Raw genomic sequence first — 19,935 nt, forward strand, 5'->3', positions numbered from 1 at the left:
GTTTAATGTTGCCCTCCTTGCTTTTCACAACTTAAAAAGAAATTTGTATTATGTTGAAGTGAATTGTACAAAGAAGGGTTATCTGTAGAATGTGAACTTTCTGGAATTTTGTACTCTGCTCGAAGACTGACTTTGTTCAATTTTGTTTTTAGGGCAGCTGCAATGACTTTAAGGACCGTTTTATTATCATTACAAGCCTTACTGGCAGCAGCAGAACCAGATGATCCACAAGATGCAGTCGTGGCACAACAGGTTAGAATAGGATGGGCAGCTGCAAGCATGATGTAGAAAGATATATACTTGGGTTTATGATCAATATATATATTTATTTTTCAAAAGTGCAAATAATATGGATAATTTATCAGAACAGATGTGAATTTCCTGGCAGTACTGCTATGTGGCACATAAGTATATTCTTCAGGGGGGTGACCATAAGACCATCTGAAAACTTGCAGAGTTTAAAAACGTTTACAGATTGCTGTTGTAAACAATTTAGTTAGAACGAATTGTGTGATTGTTCAAATTGCTCTTTATTTTCCTAACGTAAAATTGTACAACATTGCACTTTATGCAGTATGTACATGCTGTGCCTGTCTCAGGCTAACAAAATAGGGCAATGCCTTCAAGTCAACCTGCCTGTTTTAAATTAAAATAAAGCTTGGCCTTTAACTGTCCATCATTATTTAACAGGTGTATTTTCCTATAACGGACCCCATTTGCTAATCAGGTGACGGGCACTTCTCTTTTTCATAAAAGTAAATTACTGCGGATGCTGGAATCTGAAACCAAAAGAGAAAATGCTGGAAAATCTCAGCGGGTCTGGCAGCATCTGTGAGGAGAGAAAAGAGCTGACGTTTCGAGTCTAACTGACCCTTTGTCAAAGCGGTCTTTTCTTCTCTCGTTTCCCCCCCCCCCCCCCCCTTACTTTGGTATTTATGAGAAATGTTTTAATGAGTCAAAATGGGAAGCTTCAATAACCACTGCCGGCCTTCCAGCAATGCTAAAATTATTAACATCCTATGAGAAATTGGGTTAATGCTTATTCATTTTAAATAGTTGATATTTTAATTTACATTGAATTTGAATGAAAATAGCGTTAATATACCACACCAAAATGGCCTTAAAGAAGTCCTTGCAGAAGAGACATTACTGTAACAGTAATTTATTAGTCTAGGTTTTCATTTTTTCACCATTAAAACAATGAAAATTAAAAGTTTATATGACATTTAAACTGTCATGAATTTGCTTGTCAGTGTAAGCATCAAGTGATTTAAAAAAAACACACTGGTTGTTTATAAAAGGAATATGAAAATAAATGCAGCATACAGATAATTGTTCAGGAATTTGAAATTCCTCCTTAAATATATTCTGAAGTAACATTAATCTATGTGAATCAGGAGCCCTGATTGAGCTAAAAATGTAGCAGCAGTAGGCTTGTTGCATCTGTTCTTTATTGTTCAGATTAAGAGAAGGTGTTGGGTGAAATTAACCAATATTTCTTTTGGACTTGAATATTACTTTGTAGTTAACAGAAATGATGTAATTTGTTTTGGTAACTTATTTTTTTTACCTTCCCCCATCATTGTCTCTAAACCAACCATGTTTTCAGAGGCTGAAGGGATGGATGTCTGACCCCTGATCTCACTCAATGTTGCTTTCTCTATCTTCAATTTTATGAAACTGCTTGTGTGCATTTTTAAAGTACATTTGTATCAATTTGTTTTTTCATGTTGAAATTTGTTTCCTTTTTAAAATATTTAATTCATCACAACAAACCAATGTAATTTCTTAAAGCCTCTACATGTGCAATATATTTATGCAATATATTCTGTTTGCAGTACAAACAAAATCCAGAGATGTTTAAACAGACAGCCCGACTCTGGGCGCACGTATATGCTGGAGCACCTGTTCCTAGCCCCGAGTACACTAGAAAGGTAGACAAACTGTGTGCTATGGGCTTTGATAAAGTGAGTACTTTAAGTAATTTTATTTAGCACATGCAGTAAGTGTTTGTTCATAACATTTAAGTCAGAAATGCAAAATTGAAATACAATCACGATTGTAGTAGTCTCTGAATTTTTAGTTTGTTTGCCACAAATGGTTCCTCAACATATTGAGTTTTTTCAAGTTGCTTGACAGTGCATTTAGAATGGAATTCACTATGTCTTACAGATAAAATTGTAACCACATTATATCACTGCTGTCCCACAGACAGTAATGAAATAAAAGATCAGTTAATCTTTTTGTTTAGCAAATGGTTTGGGGAGTAATATTGGTCAAGCCAATAGAGAACTCCTGGCTTCTTTGAATAACACCAATGGATCAGAACACCCATCTGAATAAATGGTGCAAAGTCAGTTTAACATCCCATCCAAATGTAAGGACAGACTTCAGTTCAGTATGTGCAAAGTCTGTTGAGCAAATACATGGGTTGCATATTCCTGTCCTAGGAGGAGGATGTACTGAAAACCAAATTTAAAAAAAACCTGCAACTATCTTGTTCATGTATTAAATCCCATCTGAGTCCTGGTTCAATTTCTACTAATGAGTTATCATTGCAGCTCTCAAATGGCCACTCTTCTTGTTCCTCCACCTCCAGGGTTTGAGCATCTATCGAGAGTATTTTATTTCCGTTGAATGTTGGGAACCATAAATTATCTTAATTGTGTCGTGCTGCTGTTGAGTGGCTCTGCCCTGCTTGCTACTCTACGTGAACCAGTAATTCATGATCTAGATTGTGTGAACTGAATTTCAATGCCAGATTGTAAAGATTATTAATTTTGCTTTCTTCTACCTCTCAATATTTCCAGCTCCGCTTCACCTCCACTCCTGAAATGAAATATTGATGCATATCTCTTTCATTTGCACACAACACTATTCTAACCCACTACTTATTGGCCTTTAATAGCTAGACACTTCAAAATTCTGTCACAGCAATACTGAAGATACATGAGAATGGCAGGCAAGCCTGCCCCTAACATCTCAATTGTTTAGTGTTAGGAATGGAATGTTCTATGAGAGCCTTTACTTCATTGTTGACACTTGTCAAGCAGCACTTCTCCTTGTCCTACGATCTGCCCTAGGTAATAAACTCTTGCCTTCACAAGTACACTTTTGGTTAAATTTATTACTAAGCCAGCCAGCTGTAATTGTTCAAGCAAGTGTCCTACTTGTCTCACGTTCTCTCCGTACATTACTATACACCTAAACATCATCTAAATAAGAGTATGCTATTTTGAATCTCAACTACAACTTAATTCATAAGCCTGTGGAATGTAGCTGAAGTGCTTTTTTAATTCAGATGACATCACTCAGCAATGATGTTATCCATTTCATGTAACAAAAACTGATATTTCTTTAGCCATTCATGTTATTGGCACTTTAATAAATCAATCTTAGAAATGAATGCTGCCAATTCTGTCAGTGGAGTTTTCTAACTGGAAGTGAGTAGAAATCTGTCTTTATGACACTATTTATCAATCTATACAGAATCTCATTGATCCATCAGTGGATTTCCAATTTGTCTCTGTTTCCACTTGAGCTTATTTTTCTGGCTTTAACCAACAAGTTTGCTATTTTGATAGTCCTGACTCTTCCAAGTCCACATCATGCATAGCTAATATAGTACATTTGGGTTATCTTATACTTCCATTGTCCATCCTTTTTAAATGAGGACAATGCCTAATTGTCCTAGTATTTCAGATAATTAGTCAAATTGTGGGAGGTTTGCTTTGAGAACTGTCTATTTCTCATTCCACCTCACTCTTACTGTCTCTGTCAACTTCCACTAGTCTGACCACCTGACACACTTGATCCCCCTTGTCCTTACAATGATATTTTTTAATGAGTGAATGAATGATTTAATGTTCAGTATGTTTGTGACATTACTGATTCTTCTTCCCCTCAATCAAGTATTTATGAAAAGTTGCTTTACTAATCCTCCTAACTGCTTTGCATAGATCACTGAATTTTGTTTTGAGGTTCACCTTGCAAAGGCAATAATACCAACACTTTGTCCTCCACTTGAAAAATTCTAGTTGCTGAATATTTATCTACTCATTCTTTCATTTTCAGTTGTCAAACTTTCGAATGTTCTTGTGCTATCCTACGTGCTCCTGTGAATCTTTCCAGAAACAGCCATGTAAACCAATGCTGAGGATCCTACCTTCTATATTTTAAGAACTTCTCTTTAATCAGTTTCATAGACCTCTAATCTAATAAAATCAAATGGAATAAAACCGGTAGATTGATTTGCAGAATCTCTAGTGGTCAATAATAAGAAATGTAATACTTTGTCCCAATCTTTGTGGGTATTCATGACAAAATGCCTTAATCATGGTTTTGATGGTATTTCTCCAAAGCTCCCCCCCGCCCCCCAAATGTTTGTTGATGATATCCAGTTGAGTTGAATTGTTCTTGTGCCCAAATTCCTCTGAAAAGGTTAGTCAGTGGAAGGTTCATCAGGGTTCTAAGTTTCTCAATTTGAAGTTTATGGAGTGTGAAAATAGTTAGGTAACATGTCCATGAATACCCTAACTATATTTGTCGTTAAATGATTAGCTTCTGGGAACTGGGTTGTTGTATCCATAATTGTAAGGATGTTCTGATGTCTTGCTTTTGTTTCCTTTAATGATCCTACACAATCTACTAATACCAGTCTGAACAATTCTTCAAAAACTAGTATGGTGTCAAAGGTGCTGACTTAATTACGTTTTAAAGCTTTCCTACCACCTGTCATGTATGCCATGTTTTATAGAACTGCACTGACTTTATGAAGTCTTGGCCATGTTAAATGATTTTGTTTATCAGTGTCTACGTTTTCTGCATTCCTCCAAGTGTTGCCATAGGAATTTAATGTACTAGCAGTATGATTGTTATGATACAAGTATGATATCACTACTTGGTGAACAGCCATCCTATCTTCATCTACAGGTCTGTGAGGGTGTCCCAACTTCTCCACCAGAACTCCATTTCTAATACAATAGCTCTAAAACTCCTTTAGCCTCATCTTCTTTGAAAGCTGGATATGTTAATGTATTTAACTCTGGATCTGCTTCTTGAGCCTCAATAATCAAAGATATTGCCAAAAGCATTCTTTGAATTATCCTCACTCTTAAATAGAGTTTCAGTTACACTAATATTTGTTGCTGTATTATTATGATCTCTGGTGATGGACTTTGTTTAGCTATTGCTCTGATCACTGCATACGATGGAAAAATACCTGGAACCCATTCTTACAACTGTTTGTTTCCTTCGGTTTCCATAAGACTTTTTATGACTTTTAATAAAGGTTTAACTTGCAGTCCTAAATCATTTGGTGAGAAATAAATCAACTCTGTCCACAGGTAATGTCTTCACCACCTCAACTACCACTAGTCTAGACAAAAATCAAACTCTAATTGGACTTTGTACAATAGAACCAGGTTATTCTCTCCACCTATCCAAATAGCCCATACGTTTGCTTTCAATGAACTCTGTGGAGAAAAAAACTAAATCCTCTCCAGTAAATGAGAGAAGGAGTAGCCTTTGTATCCCTTAGTATAGTTATGGGCTTGAAAGTTTCATTTGAAGGAAAAGGTGTTATCTTTTCTGAGACAAACCTCTTTTATATTCTCAAGTTATCTTCCTATGCATATCTACACAAGCTGTGTTTACCTCAAGTCTCTTAGTTATAGTTAAAGCCGTAATCTGATCATTGGTCTTTTTTTTTCTCCTTGAGTTTCTTTTTTGGACTTTTTTTTAATGGACATTTTTTTACAAATTCAAGTAAGTTCCGTGGATTTCCCTGCAACTTCCAGTATTCTGAATGTATCTGTCCCACCTTCTTAGAATGGAAATACTTCAGCTTCCTATTTACATCTCCACCCTCTGCACTTTTGCTTCTGATATGTGGTGGAGACCTTGAGGCATTCTCAGCCATCCATTTTGTATGCCTGCTACTTCCCTTCCTTTCAGACTCCTATTTTATTTCCCTCTTGAATTTGAGGGTGTTGGAAAAATAGTACAGATTATGGATTAGCTCATATTTGTCAGCCAGTCTATTGCTGCCAGTCTAGCAGTTGCAACGCTTTGATCCTCATCATGTTTGTATTAGGAAAGGAGTGAGTTTAAATTCCTCAAAGAATTGTCTCACTAAGAGTTTCAGCTTTTAATGCTTGTATCTGCTTGTCACAATTAATTGCTTAATGCTGTGAATTCAGTATAAGTTTGCCTGTGTTGTTATCTTAAATTTCAGAACCTTTGCTTATGTGCCTTGGGCACTACTTACTCGCCAATGTAGTTTTTTTTTGTGCAGGATCCTAATTTTGAAAACTGACTGAAGTGTAAACTTCCTGTGCTTTACCTGTCAACTTACTCTGCTTGAGCGTTGTCAACTCCACTTTACTCAATTAATTTGTCTTGCCATTGTCTCAAATTACAGAAGACTACCTTCATATCCTTTCTCTCAAAGTTTGGAAAGCCCTGTGCGAACTGAAACATTTTCTTGTTGGACTTGAAATTTATAACTCCGATTAGGGCCTGCATCAGCATCTGACACTGTTGTAGCTGCAAAATCTTAACTTTATGTTCACATTCCCTTTGCTTTCTCTTTCACAGTTCTTCTAGTTTTCTCATGTCCATTCTTTTCATTTCCACTTTCCTTGATTTTCTCTGTTCTTTCTTCCCTTTAGTTTCTTTTCTTCCGAATGCTGAAGCTGATTTAACAGTAGTTGATTGTCACCTGATTCCTATGTTTCACTAACTGGAGTATCTGGTATCTCTTCTACTTCCCGTAAACCCAAATGCTGTGCCTTAATTATATCCCCCTCCTTACTTCTGCCAGGCAGGGCCAGGGCCAGTTTATCCCCAATTCAGTGTTTCCTGAAGACTGTCAACACTGCACTGACTGTCAACACTGCACTCTGCAGGTAATCCTTTCCTGTTTCCAGCACCATGTCTTAAATGTAGCACAGGACATGGCATTTTCCTTTATCTGTATTATTTACGATATCACACTTAAATCCTCGTCTGTTTCAAAACTGAACCTGGATGAGTCAGTGAACTTTGTCACGCCTGAGTGGGGCGATGTGCTGGAGAGTGAGCTCTGCAGTTCTGTGTACGCAAAATTCCACAACTTACCTGTCTTAGACCCAGTTTAACAAGATTGACCAAATTTCTAATTTATTATAAATAGAGGTAAACAACATTTTAGACATGTATCACTGTATTAAAAATCTGGTCCCCTTACATATAAAAAGAATGGTATATTCTGTGTAGCGGGAATACCTTGTCCTCAAGGTTCCGAGATGATCCTTGCCAGGACTTACTGCTCCTCAATCTCTATTCTCCAGTTAGTTTGTCTTGACAGGTTCACAACTTTTAAAATCTCTGACTTGTAGATAGACAGAAACAATTTACAGCAGTGGGATGGAAAATTAGCCTGCTCTCTTCAGGTTTCAGGTATCTTTTGGTGCAGCGATGAGGACACCACCTCTCTTCTGCTTAGCAGTCTGAAGGCTTCTGGTTATCATGTTCACAGCCAGGAGCTGTTCACCTACTTGGGAGCCAATCACATAGTTATCAGCAGGCAGAAGACCTTTGCCATTGGTCTGTGGAGTGATAACCAATTTTCGATCAGCAGCTTGTCAACCATATCTCTCTTTGTGAGCACCCTGTTGTTGCAGCTCATCTGCATTAATCCAGCAATGGTGTAAAGAGCATTTGTGATAAGTGTCAGTAGCTTGTTTTCAAAACGTGCAGCAATGCCTTCCACAAACTTTGATTTTTAAAATTGCTCATTTGCCAATTCAACCGACCAGGGAACATTCAGATAAATAAAAAAGATGATCTTTGCAGAACAAATACACAGCTTAAATTAAATAGCTGCCCCCCCTCAAAAAAAAACAAAACGTAGCCATCCAGAAAATCTTACGAGGAGGGCCGCGGATGAAAAATACTTTTTGCACTGTCACAAGTATCCTTTTCTTCATATTCACCATCGTTGCCCTTTTTTGTTAATACAGTACCTGTCCTGTAATGCTTTAAATTAGAGATAGTTGTCTGTTTTCTTCCCTATCCTTTCTCCACACTAACCAAACTATGTCAAACAATGCATCTACAATTCTTGCTCCAGTATTGGTAGCAAACATTTTAGCTGTTTCTGTCTTGTTCTTTGGAATTTCCTTCCTCCATCTGTACCTTTTCCTCTATTTTGGATCCTGTCACTTAGACACAGGCTACCATCGTTCCTCTTAACAACTGCCTACTAAGAATAATAGGATTATATAGCAGAGGGAGGCACTTCAGTGTGTTGGATCTCTGTCACCCTCTGCTAGAATTACCTAATTAGAACTGTATGTTCATCCAGTTCTTTTTCTTGTATGTGGCTATTATACTTGCTTCCAATATACTTTCACTGTTTTCTTGATAATAATATCATTTTTACCTTCTCCTCCTACCAAAATGTAGAATTTTACATCCTTCTATTATACTGTACCTGAAGGAGGGTCTTGGTATTCTTTCCATGCCCCTTCTGTGTTGGTATTTTCATTTGCTGATAACTTTCTTTAATTTTTAAGTGATTCAGCATTAATATTACCTTCCTTGTCTTCCTCTTTTTCTTTGAAATCTCCTCTCCATAATGGCTCTTACAGTGAAAAGGCAATGACCATTGGTATTGTTATTTAGATTATCAATCCAGAACATCCATGTTCTGGGGACTGTGGTCCAAATTCTGCCAAGGCAGAACTCAACTCTTCTATTGAGATATATTCTATTTTGTATTTGGTTCACATTCATTTGTTATTTAGCAAATTGATGCTTTCCATTTTTCTGAAAGTGAATGTTGAAACTGCTAGCAATTTAGTCTTCTTTATCCTTTACACATCTCCCATTTAATTAATCCTACTCTGGATGTAGCCATCAAGGACACTTGAAGGAATTGGCTAGACCATAAGATTAAGGAGCAAAAGTAGGCCATTCACTGAGATCCTGGCTGATATGATCTTCAACTGCATTTTCTTGTCTTTTCCCCAAAACTCTGATTCATTTACTGATTCTGTCTCCCTAGGTCTTGAATGTACTTGATGACATAGTCTCCACAGACCTCTGTGGTAATGAATTTTCACAGATTCACTATTATTTGAAGGAGAAATTCCACCTCATCTGGTTCTTAAATGAATTATCCCTTTCTCTAAGATCTGATCTGATCAGAGACCTTCAAGCAACCTCTGCATCTACTTTGTCAAGCCCCCGATGAATCTTGTTTGTTCCAATAAGCCTTTGTCTCATTCTTCTAAATTCTAGTGAGTACAGGCCCAAACTATTCACTTTCCCTGATAAGACATCCTTCGATAACCAGTATCAGTCTAGTAAATCTTCTCCGGACAGTATATCTTTCCTTATATAGGAGGCCCAAAACTGTTTACAGTATTCCAGGTGTCTGACCATTGCATTATATAGGTTTAGAAACAATTACCTATTTTTATACTCAGTTTCCTTCAAAATGTGTACCAACAATCCATTTGCCTTCATGATTTCCTGTGGACCTTGTTCCGTGGTCTCTGCTTCCCACTTCTGATGCTGAGATGATGTTTCTTTGGCTAGCCAGGCCATTGGTGTTCATTTATATTTTTCTGAAAGCTTCCATTAGAAGAAGTTTAGAGAGATTGATGCGTGAGGAAATGCCTTTGATTTATCAATTCAAAAATTACAGCTCTTAGCAACTGCTGCAGGAAAGCTAACTGCTTTTCTTGAAGTTTAAACTGTTTTACACAGAATATGATGTGGACGTGCCAGTGTTGGACTGGGATGGACGAAGTTAAAAATCGCACAATAATAGGTTTATTTGGAAGTACTAGCTTTCAGAGCACTGTTCCTTCATCAGGTAACTAGTGGGGCAGGATCATAAGTCACAAAATTTATAGCAAAAGATCAGTGTTATGCAATTAAAACGATATATTGAACAAACCTAGATGGCTGTTAAGTCTTTCTTCTTTTAGAATGGGTTGCAGGTTTTGGTTCATTAATATGTAACTCCCAGACTACTTTCAAGTCACATTCCCAAGATAACTTGACATCTTAGCTCAAACAGTGCATTAAAGATGTGAGGTTAGAGTCTGTCTGCATTCCGATTTTGAGTCAGACTGGTCCTGTTTCCAAATTAGTAAATTATAAAATGTTATATGGATTGACTGCCTGCAATCCAATAACTACATGGTGAATAGAAAATACACTAATGCATCTGTGCCCTCGCTATCAAGCTCCTCTGTAATTGATATATAAAATAAACATTCATTTTCTCCTGTGTTTCAATTTCCAAAGTATACCTCGAGTAGTGTTTACTAATTGTTTGTGTAAATTGTTATTCATTAGTGAAGAAGTTTTCATTGTTTCTGTTTGCTTGGATGAAACTTTAAAAGCTGCTGGAGGGTTTCTTCATGAAAGATATTTTTCATCAGCTTTTAACTATTCAAACATCATTAAGGCTTTATTCGTTACCAATGTTTCAACAAGCCAAATGAGCTATAATTTTGGCACATATTATTAAGTATTTTGAGATGAAATACTTTGAACAAAATAAAGAGGTATGTGCAGCAACTAGTAAAAAATGTGAATATTGTTGGCCATTCAGAACTGTAGTCTCAAGCTACAACTGAAATTTATTAATTTCTTGGTGAGGATGCATCAGCAGAGGAGGTAATAAGTTAAGTGGCAGCTACGGAAAGGGTGAGTGAAGGATAAATATATATTGAACTGTCTGATACTGAACAGGTTAAGATGACCATTAAAGTCAAAGCAAATATTATTTCTGCAGTGTCAGAATTTAAGTAGTAGAGAACCAATGATAAACTTAGATTAAACCAGTTAGACCATTCTAGTCAGTATTCTTAAAAATATAGAGGCATTACAGAAAGTACAAAATGTTGTTTTTTCAAGGATGATGCCAGAATACAGGGTTGTGCCTATCAAGAAAGTATGATGTTGCTGGGTTTATCAAATTAGAAAGTTAAGGGCTGCCTTCATATACATCGTGTAAATTTTGCAGAGTTTTAAAACTTGTTGGCTGAATGTCACTGGCAAAGCTAGCATTTAATGTTTATCCCTAATTGTCCTCGAGAGGTGGAGTGCCTTGAAATACTGAAGTATTTATGGTATCGATAGAATGTGGTATTGGTCTTGTCTTGTTGATTTGAGCTAGTTTTTTTTCCCCAAAGGTGCAAAATCTAGCTTAATGTCCAAATATTAATGCTAACTGTGTTGTACGTATATATTCATTCTTGAATTATAGTACAAGCACTCTTGTTATAACATCATGATAACCATATAGCAACAAAGTGATAGGAGCGAACCCCATAACACTGAAATGTACAACCTTGAATAGAAATAAGTGTTAAATTCTACTCAGATTTTTGTTCTCTTTTCATTCTCTCATCCTCATTTATTTATTTAATTATACTTGTTCTTATTAATTTTTACCACATCTAAATCACTTTAAAGTAACTTTCACTTCCTTTCTGCTGGCTTTTGCTGTGCTGTATGAAAATCCAAGTAATTAACTAAAAACAAGCTTGAGGTTTTTTCTTTTGCAGCCAATGGGAATCCTATAGACTAACAGTGCAGTTATATAGATGTGACTCGGGGGTTGGTTTTTTAAAAAAAAATCTATAAAATTATTGACATTACCAGAAGCTTTGCCAGGTGAGTCAGTTCATCATTGGAACCTCCATCCTTGTCATGCATGGGAAAGCAAACTTGTCTCTAATGTTGCATGGATTACTAGTGATAAATCAGTTTGCCATTTAGCTCTGATCCTGAAGCATCATGGAAGTGGAAGATTCTACTTATTTTCCAGGTGAGAACAGGATAATCTTGAGTTTTGTTCAAATTGTTATTTCACATGAAGTGAATTCACTTATTTGCTTTATTATCATTAATACAGAGTCTAATTTTTGGTTTTATTATATGGCAGAACCTGATGTGGAGTTTGGTGGCTGCAGTGCATCTTGTGAATGTTGATGAAAGTGGCTGGAGTGCCAGTCAGTGAAATTGCTTTGACTTGAGTGTTGTCATAACTAAATCCATCGTGGCCAGTACTGTGCTTAATTTCCAGAAGGCATTTAATATAGTACCACATCAAAGGTTATTAAGCAATATAAAAGCTCATTGCATGGGGTTGCATATTCGCATTGAAAGATGATTGTCTGGCAAACAGGAAGCAGAGAATAGGCAAACTGATCTCTTTCAGTTTGGGAAGATGCAATAAGTTGTGTGTCTTGGGGATTATAACATAGTCAAAGATTTGAGGATTAGGTATAAATGGTAGCCATTTTTAGGGCAGTCAGATTGTGTAACTCTGACAGGAGTGTTGGAGGACTTGAATATAGTACAATGACTTGAATGAAGAGACAGAAGGAGAAAGTGAGGACTGCAGATGCTGGAGATTAGAGTCGAGAGTGTGGTGCTGGAAAAGCTCAGCAGGTCAGGCAGCATCCGAGGAGCAGGAGCTTGTGCCCAAAACGTTGATTTCCCCTGCTCCTCGGATGCTGCCTGACCTGCTGTGCTTTTCCAGTTCCACACTCTTGACACTGAAGGACAAAAGGTATAGTTGCCAAATTTGCTGATCATACAACGGTATAAAGAAAAATACATTTTGGAGAAGTCATGAAGCTACAAAAAGATATAAATAGGTTAAGTGAGTGGGCAAAGATCTGGCAATTGGCATTGTGGAAAAATGCAGTGGTATGTGAATGTCATGGCAAAAAAAATTACAAAAGGGTTAATGTGCAGGTATGTCAAGTAATCAGGAAAACTAATAGAATATCATTGTTCGTTGAGAGAGGAATGAATACAAAAAAGTTATCCTTCACTTATGCAAGGCACTGATGAGACCACATCTTAGCGTGTACTGTGTTGGTCATCATATTCAGGAAGAATACAAATACATTGGAAGCCGTTCAGAACCTGTTTACCAGACTAATAACTGGAATTGGGAGTTGTCTTATGAGAGAAAATTAGAAAGAGATGAGGCTTCTATCTGATGGAGTTTAGCAAATAAAAGGGCAGCACAGTGGCTCAGTGCTTAGCACTGCAGCCTCACAGCACCAGGGTCCTAGGTTCGATCCCAGCCTCGGGTGACTGTCTGTGTGGAGTTTGCACATTCTTCACGTGTCTGCGTGGTTTCCCCCGGGTGCTCCGGTTTCGTCCCACAGTCCAAAGATGTGCAGGTCAGGTGAATTGGCCATGCTAAATTGTTAGTGTTAGCTGCATTAGTCAAAGCGAAATGGGTCTAGGTGAGTTACTCTTAGAAGGGTCATTGAGGACTGGTTGGGCCTGTTTCCACACTGTAGGGAATCTACAGGGAATCGAGTAAAATTTAAAACAAATGAGACAAAATGTTTTCTGAGGATTGAGAATATTTGTAACTCTTTTCCTGAAATGTCGGTTGAAGTAATTTCCAAATATTTTTAAGGCAAAGGAGGATGGATAAGTGAGGTGATAAAAGGTTCAGTATTGAGTAAGAATGTGAATTTTGTGTTGCAATATGAACACCGGCTCAAGAGGTTTAATGACCCCTTGTTACTATGATTACACTCCTTTTTGATAAAGGAAATATATGGAGTCTGGCCACAGATCATTTTGCAAAGTGGTGAAACAAGCACTGGGGACAAAGTGGCTGACTCCTGTTCCAACACTCCTGTCAGAGTTACACAATCTGACTGTCCCATTTATACTTAATCCTCAAATCTTTGACTATGTTATAATTAAGGTTTGGGCTATTGTGCAGCAAGTAAGGTTCTAAAGTTAGAAAAATTGTACATATTACAACAATTGTGGTATTTTACATCGGTGCAATCCAGAAATATCCTCAATGTAATTTCTAAGGCAGATAGTGTGGAATTATGCGACTATAGTAGATTTGATTTGTTCTAGTGTTGAAATTTTCCTTGCATCATATTTTCAAGGTGCCTTGGAGTTTACATTGATCTGTTTATGTTAACAAGCTATTTTGTTTAGTTATGGACTATGTATTAACTTGCTATCATCTGATCTTGGCCAAATGTACACTCTGGAATAATGCCATGCAGTTGACCATTTGTGGGAGATGCATTACTTCTGTAATTATAGAAAATTTAGAATTAGAAAGTGTAATCTGGCTGCTGCAGATTTTAACTTTTGTATTTCTTCTACAGAATGCAGTAATAGTGGCCTTGTCTTCACAATCTTGGGACGTGGAGTGTGCAACAGAACGACTTCTCAGTAACTGATGAATTTGGGATTCCTTCTGTACCCAGATGCCCTTTCATTGACAAACACCTCTACCCTTTGTTCTTTCTGGGTTCTGCATAGATTCCATTTTAAACATCACTGTAATATGTGATAGTCGCTATAAACGAGACTGGATTCGATGCTCTGTAAATAAAGCTCTCAAAAGATCTGTGTAAATTAAAACAAAGGGGAAACGTGAAATACATTTTAATTTTTTTCCTACTCACCATTGTAAGGATCCTGAGTTTGAGTTGCATTCATCCCTGAAGATGACACACACATCTGCTTTAGTATGGTTTAACAAAGTGACCAAGGCTTTTGATTGCATCAATTTGTTTTTGATAATAAAGACGTGTAATGTGGCCTGCATCTTAGAAAATGGTTGTTTTCTATTTTTTGAATGTGTCATGGCTTCTGCAGCCATTACTTGTGGTAATACTTCTGATCAGAGATAATATTTAGGCTGCTTTACTCTTTAATCGTGACATTAATACACAAGTTAATGCAAAGACTTTCATGAATGTTAATTTTCATGGTTATTAAATCAAAGGTTGAAGAGTGTGCCTGATCATGACGGGATTACTTGAGTATTCTCCCATGGCTGCATTGTTCTCTGAAATGTTTTGCTATGACACAATCAAAAAGAGTTTGACAGGCTAGGTTTTCTTAAATTATTACGGCTGTTAAATAATGCGATCACTATTTTAAATTACTTAACAGCCGCTTGAGTATTCACTCCCTGCTTGTGATTCACAATTTCTGTAATCAACTTTGGAGGCTGTGGTGGCTCTTCTTTTCTGTATATAATTTAAAGTTCACGTAGAAATAGAGGTGTTATTGATCAGATTGTCTGCACTCTGTCCAATTTCTCTGAACATTCAAATTATGGGATTTTCCTGTATATACAGCGAAGCTTTCTATTCGTATTAAAATGGTGTTTCATCCTAAGTTTCAACTAACGTCGGGGTCATTTAATATAATAGTTGATATCTCAAAATTTGAAACATGTATTGATCTTTGCTGAATTGAAAGAAATTATTTTTATTTGATATGACAAATAGATGAACAGTTATTGGCTGTTAAAATGTGCCATCTTGAAGCGTATAATATTCATACGAGAAACCGTGGTTTCTAAAATTTCATATCTGCTAATTTTTAAAGGTATATTTGTGTCTCTTCAGAAGGGTTTGCTGTTTTGCTGATGAATGTTGAGTATTTGAGAAATAGAACAGCTCTATGCATTTCGAAAGTGCCTGCACTTTATTTAATTTTGATGCTGTTCACTCGTAAAACGTTATAACCATGGAACTATGGTTTAAACACTTCCAGATTCTGACCTTAGGCGCTCATAATTTGGAATAGGGAAAAGCTTTTCAGCCCACATGTTCTGTATAGTTGTCTAATGCATTGTGACTTAAATTTATCCTCTATAACTCAGCTTTCTGTAAATCAATTGTATTAATGCAACTGATGTGTTGTCCCACAAATCCCTGCCCTTGTCCAAAGTCTTCCAAGCAGTTCTCATGGTGTGCTTGACTATTAATAGATTCCTGTAAGCATTCGGTATTGATTTGTTTTACTCATTTCCTTGAAAAATAGTGCCTCAACAACCTTCACTTTGTTCATGAATTTCGTACTGTGAGAAGAGGACCATTGAACCAATGTTTGTAAAAGGAAATTAGTTTGTTTTCCTATCATGTCTTCACATAAATATATTATTTCATGCTGGTTTACTGTTCTGGGTCATGAACAGATACAGAGGTCTTTGGCTCTGCCCTCCCTTCAGCCAGGAAAACTGAAACCAATATTAAAATGGCAGTGCAATTAGCTGATGCGTCATAGACCACAAATCTCAAGTATACTTAACTATCAGGTATCTTATTTACTGAAATCTGCTGATGGAGTCATCAAAGTTAAAATGTCATGTGTCACAGTATAGAAATGAGAACATTTCAGCAACTTAAGCAAATTAAGTCACAATGCCTTTCTAATTTTCCTTCAGTAAATATGGTTATATACATTATATGGACTTGCAGAAAGCAGAAGCTCATTGGAATTGAGGGAAATTACAGACTTAGGAAATTAACAAGGCATTGAAAAATAGAAGTAGAGATAAAGGGTAGGCACGCGAATCAGATCAGACAGAATTGTATGCAAATCAGAGAGGACTGTGGTATGCTTAAAGAAATTAACATAGAGAGGAGGTTGAGTGGTCTGACAAGCTTAAAAGTAGATAAATCTCCAGGCTGTGAGAGGCAAGACAGGAAATAGCAGGGGCACTGGCAATAATTTTCAGTTCCCCTCTGGGAAGCGGTGTCACAGAACTGGAGGACAGCCAGTGATGTTGTTAAGCAAGGAGCAAAGGATGAACCAGGAAACCTGTCAAATCTAACCTCAATGGTGGGGAAATTATTGGCGGGACAGAACTAATCCAGAATAGTGAGCATAGTTTTGATAAGGAAAAGTTATATCTGACCAAACAGATTAAATGTTTTGAAGAGGTAACCAGGTGCATGGATGAGGGCAATGCATCTGATACAGTCTAATTGGAGTTCAGTAAGTCCTTTGACGAGGTCCTGACTTGGAGAGTGACCACAGGTAAGAGCCCAGTGGATTCAAGGAACTTTAGCTAACTGGATCTAGAATTGGCTGAGTGGCAGGAAACAGGGGGTGGTGGTCAAGTTGTGTTTTTGTGACTGGAAGCCTGTCTAGTGGGTATTACTGGGATCAGTGCTGAGGCCTTTGCTAACCCCACTGGTCAGATGGGGCTGATCAGATTGAATTCCATTTGTCACTGTATACATTTGCGGTGATGGGCTTGGGAAGGCAAGGCAATATGTGATGAACAGTATGACCCTGGGAAGCACAGCGGATCAGAAGGACCTTGTGCATGCCCACTGGTCCCTTGACTGAGCAGGACAGTAGACAAAGTGATCAAGAAGACATGGGATATCAGTCAAGACATAGAGTTTTAAGAGCTGAAAATATATAGGAAGTTTATTAGTCCACAGCAGTGTTCCAGAATGCACGTTATGGAAGGGGTGTGTTTCGTGCAGAGGAGATTTACCAGGATTTTGCCTGAGCTGAAGAGTTTATGAAGAGAGATTGAGGTTGTTTTTCCCTGAGTAGGGGAGGGGCAAGAAGGTACATGATTAACATGTATAATATTTGAGGAGCATGGCAGCATAGCCAGGGAACAACATTTCCCATTGGCGGAAGAATGAATGACCAGGGAGCATAGACTTAGGAGATAAGAAGCAGCAGTGGGATTGAGAGGAAACATTATTTTCATCCAGAGAATGGTGAAATCTGGAACTCGCTGCCTGTAAGCATTATAGAGATAGAAACCCTCCTAACATGTAAGAAATATTTAGATGTATATACACTTACAGTGCCATGGTATACAAAGCTATGGGTGAAGTGCTGAAAAATGAGACCAGACTAGTTAGGTGGTTGATTTTGATTGGTGCAGACTCAAAGAACTGAAGGATCTTTTGTGCTGTAAACTGTGACTCCAAGTGGTGTTCCTCAAGGATCAATTATTTACCATATTAATAATGACTTAGATAATGGTTTAGTGAGCTCCATGCCCTTTACCTAGCATAGAAAGAAGCATAAATTGGAGATATTGATAGATTAAGCGAATGGACAAAACTGGCAACTTTATTTCTATACAGTCAAATGGGCGCGTGAGAGTATTAAAACAGGGTACATTCCAAATGTAAGACTAGAAATAGTTAAGGTCTGAAGGAATTTCACATGAAGAGATTATTAAAATTTAACAGACTGGTGGAAACTTATCTGGAGAACTAGAATACATGGGTGAAACAATTACATTGCAGCTGTACAAAACATTGGTTAGACCCCACCTGGAATACAGCACTGCATGGTAAGAGGAATACATTGGCTTGAGCTAGGTAAGTATGGCATTAATTTACTTATTTTACTTTTGTAAGATTTTTGTTTCCATATCTAAAGGTTAGAAGGTATTACAGAGACTAAAGTTGTATCTCCTGCAGTTTAAAAGATTTATTGGTGATTTAATGAATGTTTTCAAGATACATTGCATTGAGAATGTTATGATCTCCATCGATACAAATGACTTTAAAACATACTTCCCAAATGACCAACTTTAACTGAAGAAGCATTTGTTTTAAGTTTTTCACTGTAACAAGCTAAAATCAACAATGTTTGATTTTAACAGGCAACTAATTTATTGAACTATAAATGTACTATCCCATTAAATAACTAATGCGACCAGATTTGTCTTTTAACTGTGCATTACACCCCTAGTTGAAATATAGCGTTATGGAACCAAGTCCCAGATAATGCTGAAGGAACCTTGCAAAATCTTTTGAAAATTGTTGCTCAGTGTGAATATTCCAGAATTGCCTTTTATCAACGAGGCCCAATTTAGTGTTTCTTAGAACAAATTGAATGTTTTGACGGGTTATCTTTTTAAGCAGAGAGCCAGCTCTGAGTATCATCATGCTTGGGTGCTGACAAAATGAAGTCTTTTCCTGCTTTTCATTGTAGTTGCATTATTTTCATAGCTGAAAATGTGTTGCTGGAAAAGCAACACATTTTCAGCTTTGATTTCCAGCATCTGCAGTCCTCACTTTCTCCTCGCATTATTTTCATATCTCATTTAAAATAAAAGCTGCCCTTTTTTTCTTTGCCAAGGTGTGAAAACAATCCTGATTTTCAAAAGGTTTAGGTTTTGGTTTTTTCACGTGACTGCTAAGTCATATCAATCTTTGCTGGAAAACTGGCTCATATGACTACCATCAACCGACCACTCCCTACAAAAATGAAACCTATCCTGAATATTCGGTTTTACTTTCAAGTATAACTACCTTAAAGTGCTGCATTTTTAGCAATTCCCTTTGCAATTATCTTTTTCCCTTTGGAGAGTCTAGGACTTAAGGGAAACAGCATAAAAATTAGTCACACCTTTCAAGAGTGAATTTTAGAAATTGTGGAGAGGACTGGACTCCCCTTTGTGGTTGATGCTCAGTCAATTAACTTTGTTTGGCAAACTAAATATATTAATTGATCTTAGATATATGGATTTAGGTCACAGATCATTAAATTTCAGAATCAGCTTGAGGAATGGATGACCTATTTCTTTACCTATGTTTCTCCTGACAATCTTAATACTTTTAGCCTCCATGTTCTGTTGTATCTAAATACAAGGCCATTATATCCTTAAGTGTGGTACCAACTGAGTGTGGTACTCTAGATGTTATTTAACCAAAGCTTTATTAAAATCTAAGCATAATGTGCACCTCTTTGTATTTCTGCCCCCTCAGCCATTTTTACTTTTTGTATTTTTTAGATGTTTTTAGATTCCCTACAGTGTGGAGACAGCCCCTTTGGCTCAACCAGTCCACACCAACCCTCCGAAGAGTAACCCACCCAGACCCAAAACCCTCTGATTAATGCACCTAACACTATGGGCAATTTAGCATGGCCAATTCACCTAAGCTGCACACCTTTGGACTGTGGGAGGAAACTGGAGCACCCGGAGGAAACCCACGCAGACACAGGGAGAATGTGCAAACTCCACACGTATGCCCGAGACTGGAATCGAACCTGGGACCCTGGTGCTGTGAGGCTTTAGTGTGAACCACTGAGCCAGCGTGCCACCCTTTTTTATTTGCTAAATTTAAGATTGAGATATGAGCT

At 37.3% G+C, this 19,935-nt stretch overlaps 1 protein-coding gene across 3 annotated transcripts in view; it reads left to right on the forward strand.

Moving 5' to 3' along the window:
* ube2kb (ubiquitin-conjugating enzyme E2Kb (UBC1 homolog, yeast)) overlaps positions 1–15,811 on the forward strand; it is a 93,822-nt gene extending 78,011 nt beyond the window's left edge. For all 3 annotated transcript variants that reach the window (XM_043692758.2, XM_087987400.1, XM_087987405.1), the window contains 3 exons: positions 153–252; positions 1,839–1,967; positions 14,172–15,811. In XM_043692758.2, the coding sequence (XP_043548693.1) occupies positions 153–252; positions 1,839–1,967; positions 14,172–14,246 (304 nt within the window). In that variant the 3' untranslated portion in view covers positions 14,247–15,811. The remainder of the gene's footprint in view (positions 1–152; positions 253–1,838; positions 1,968–14,171) is intronic.
* Positions 15,812–19,935: the final 4,124 nt, after the last annotated feature.

The sequence above is a fragment of the Chiloscyllium plagiosum genome, unplaced genomic scaffold (genome assembly GCF_037043375.1).
Source record: "Chiloscyllium plagiosum isolate Xiang-an unplaced genomic scaffold, Cpla_swu_hap1 HiC_scaffold_1, whole genome shotgun sequence".
NCBI lineage: Eukaryota > Metazoa > Chordata > Chondrichthyes > Orectolobiformes > Hemiscylliidae > Chiloscyllium > Chiloscyllium plagiosum.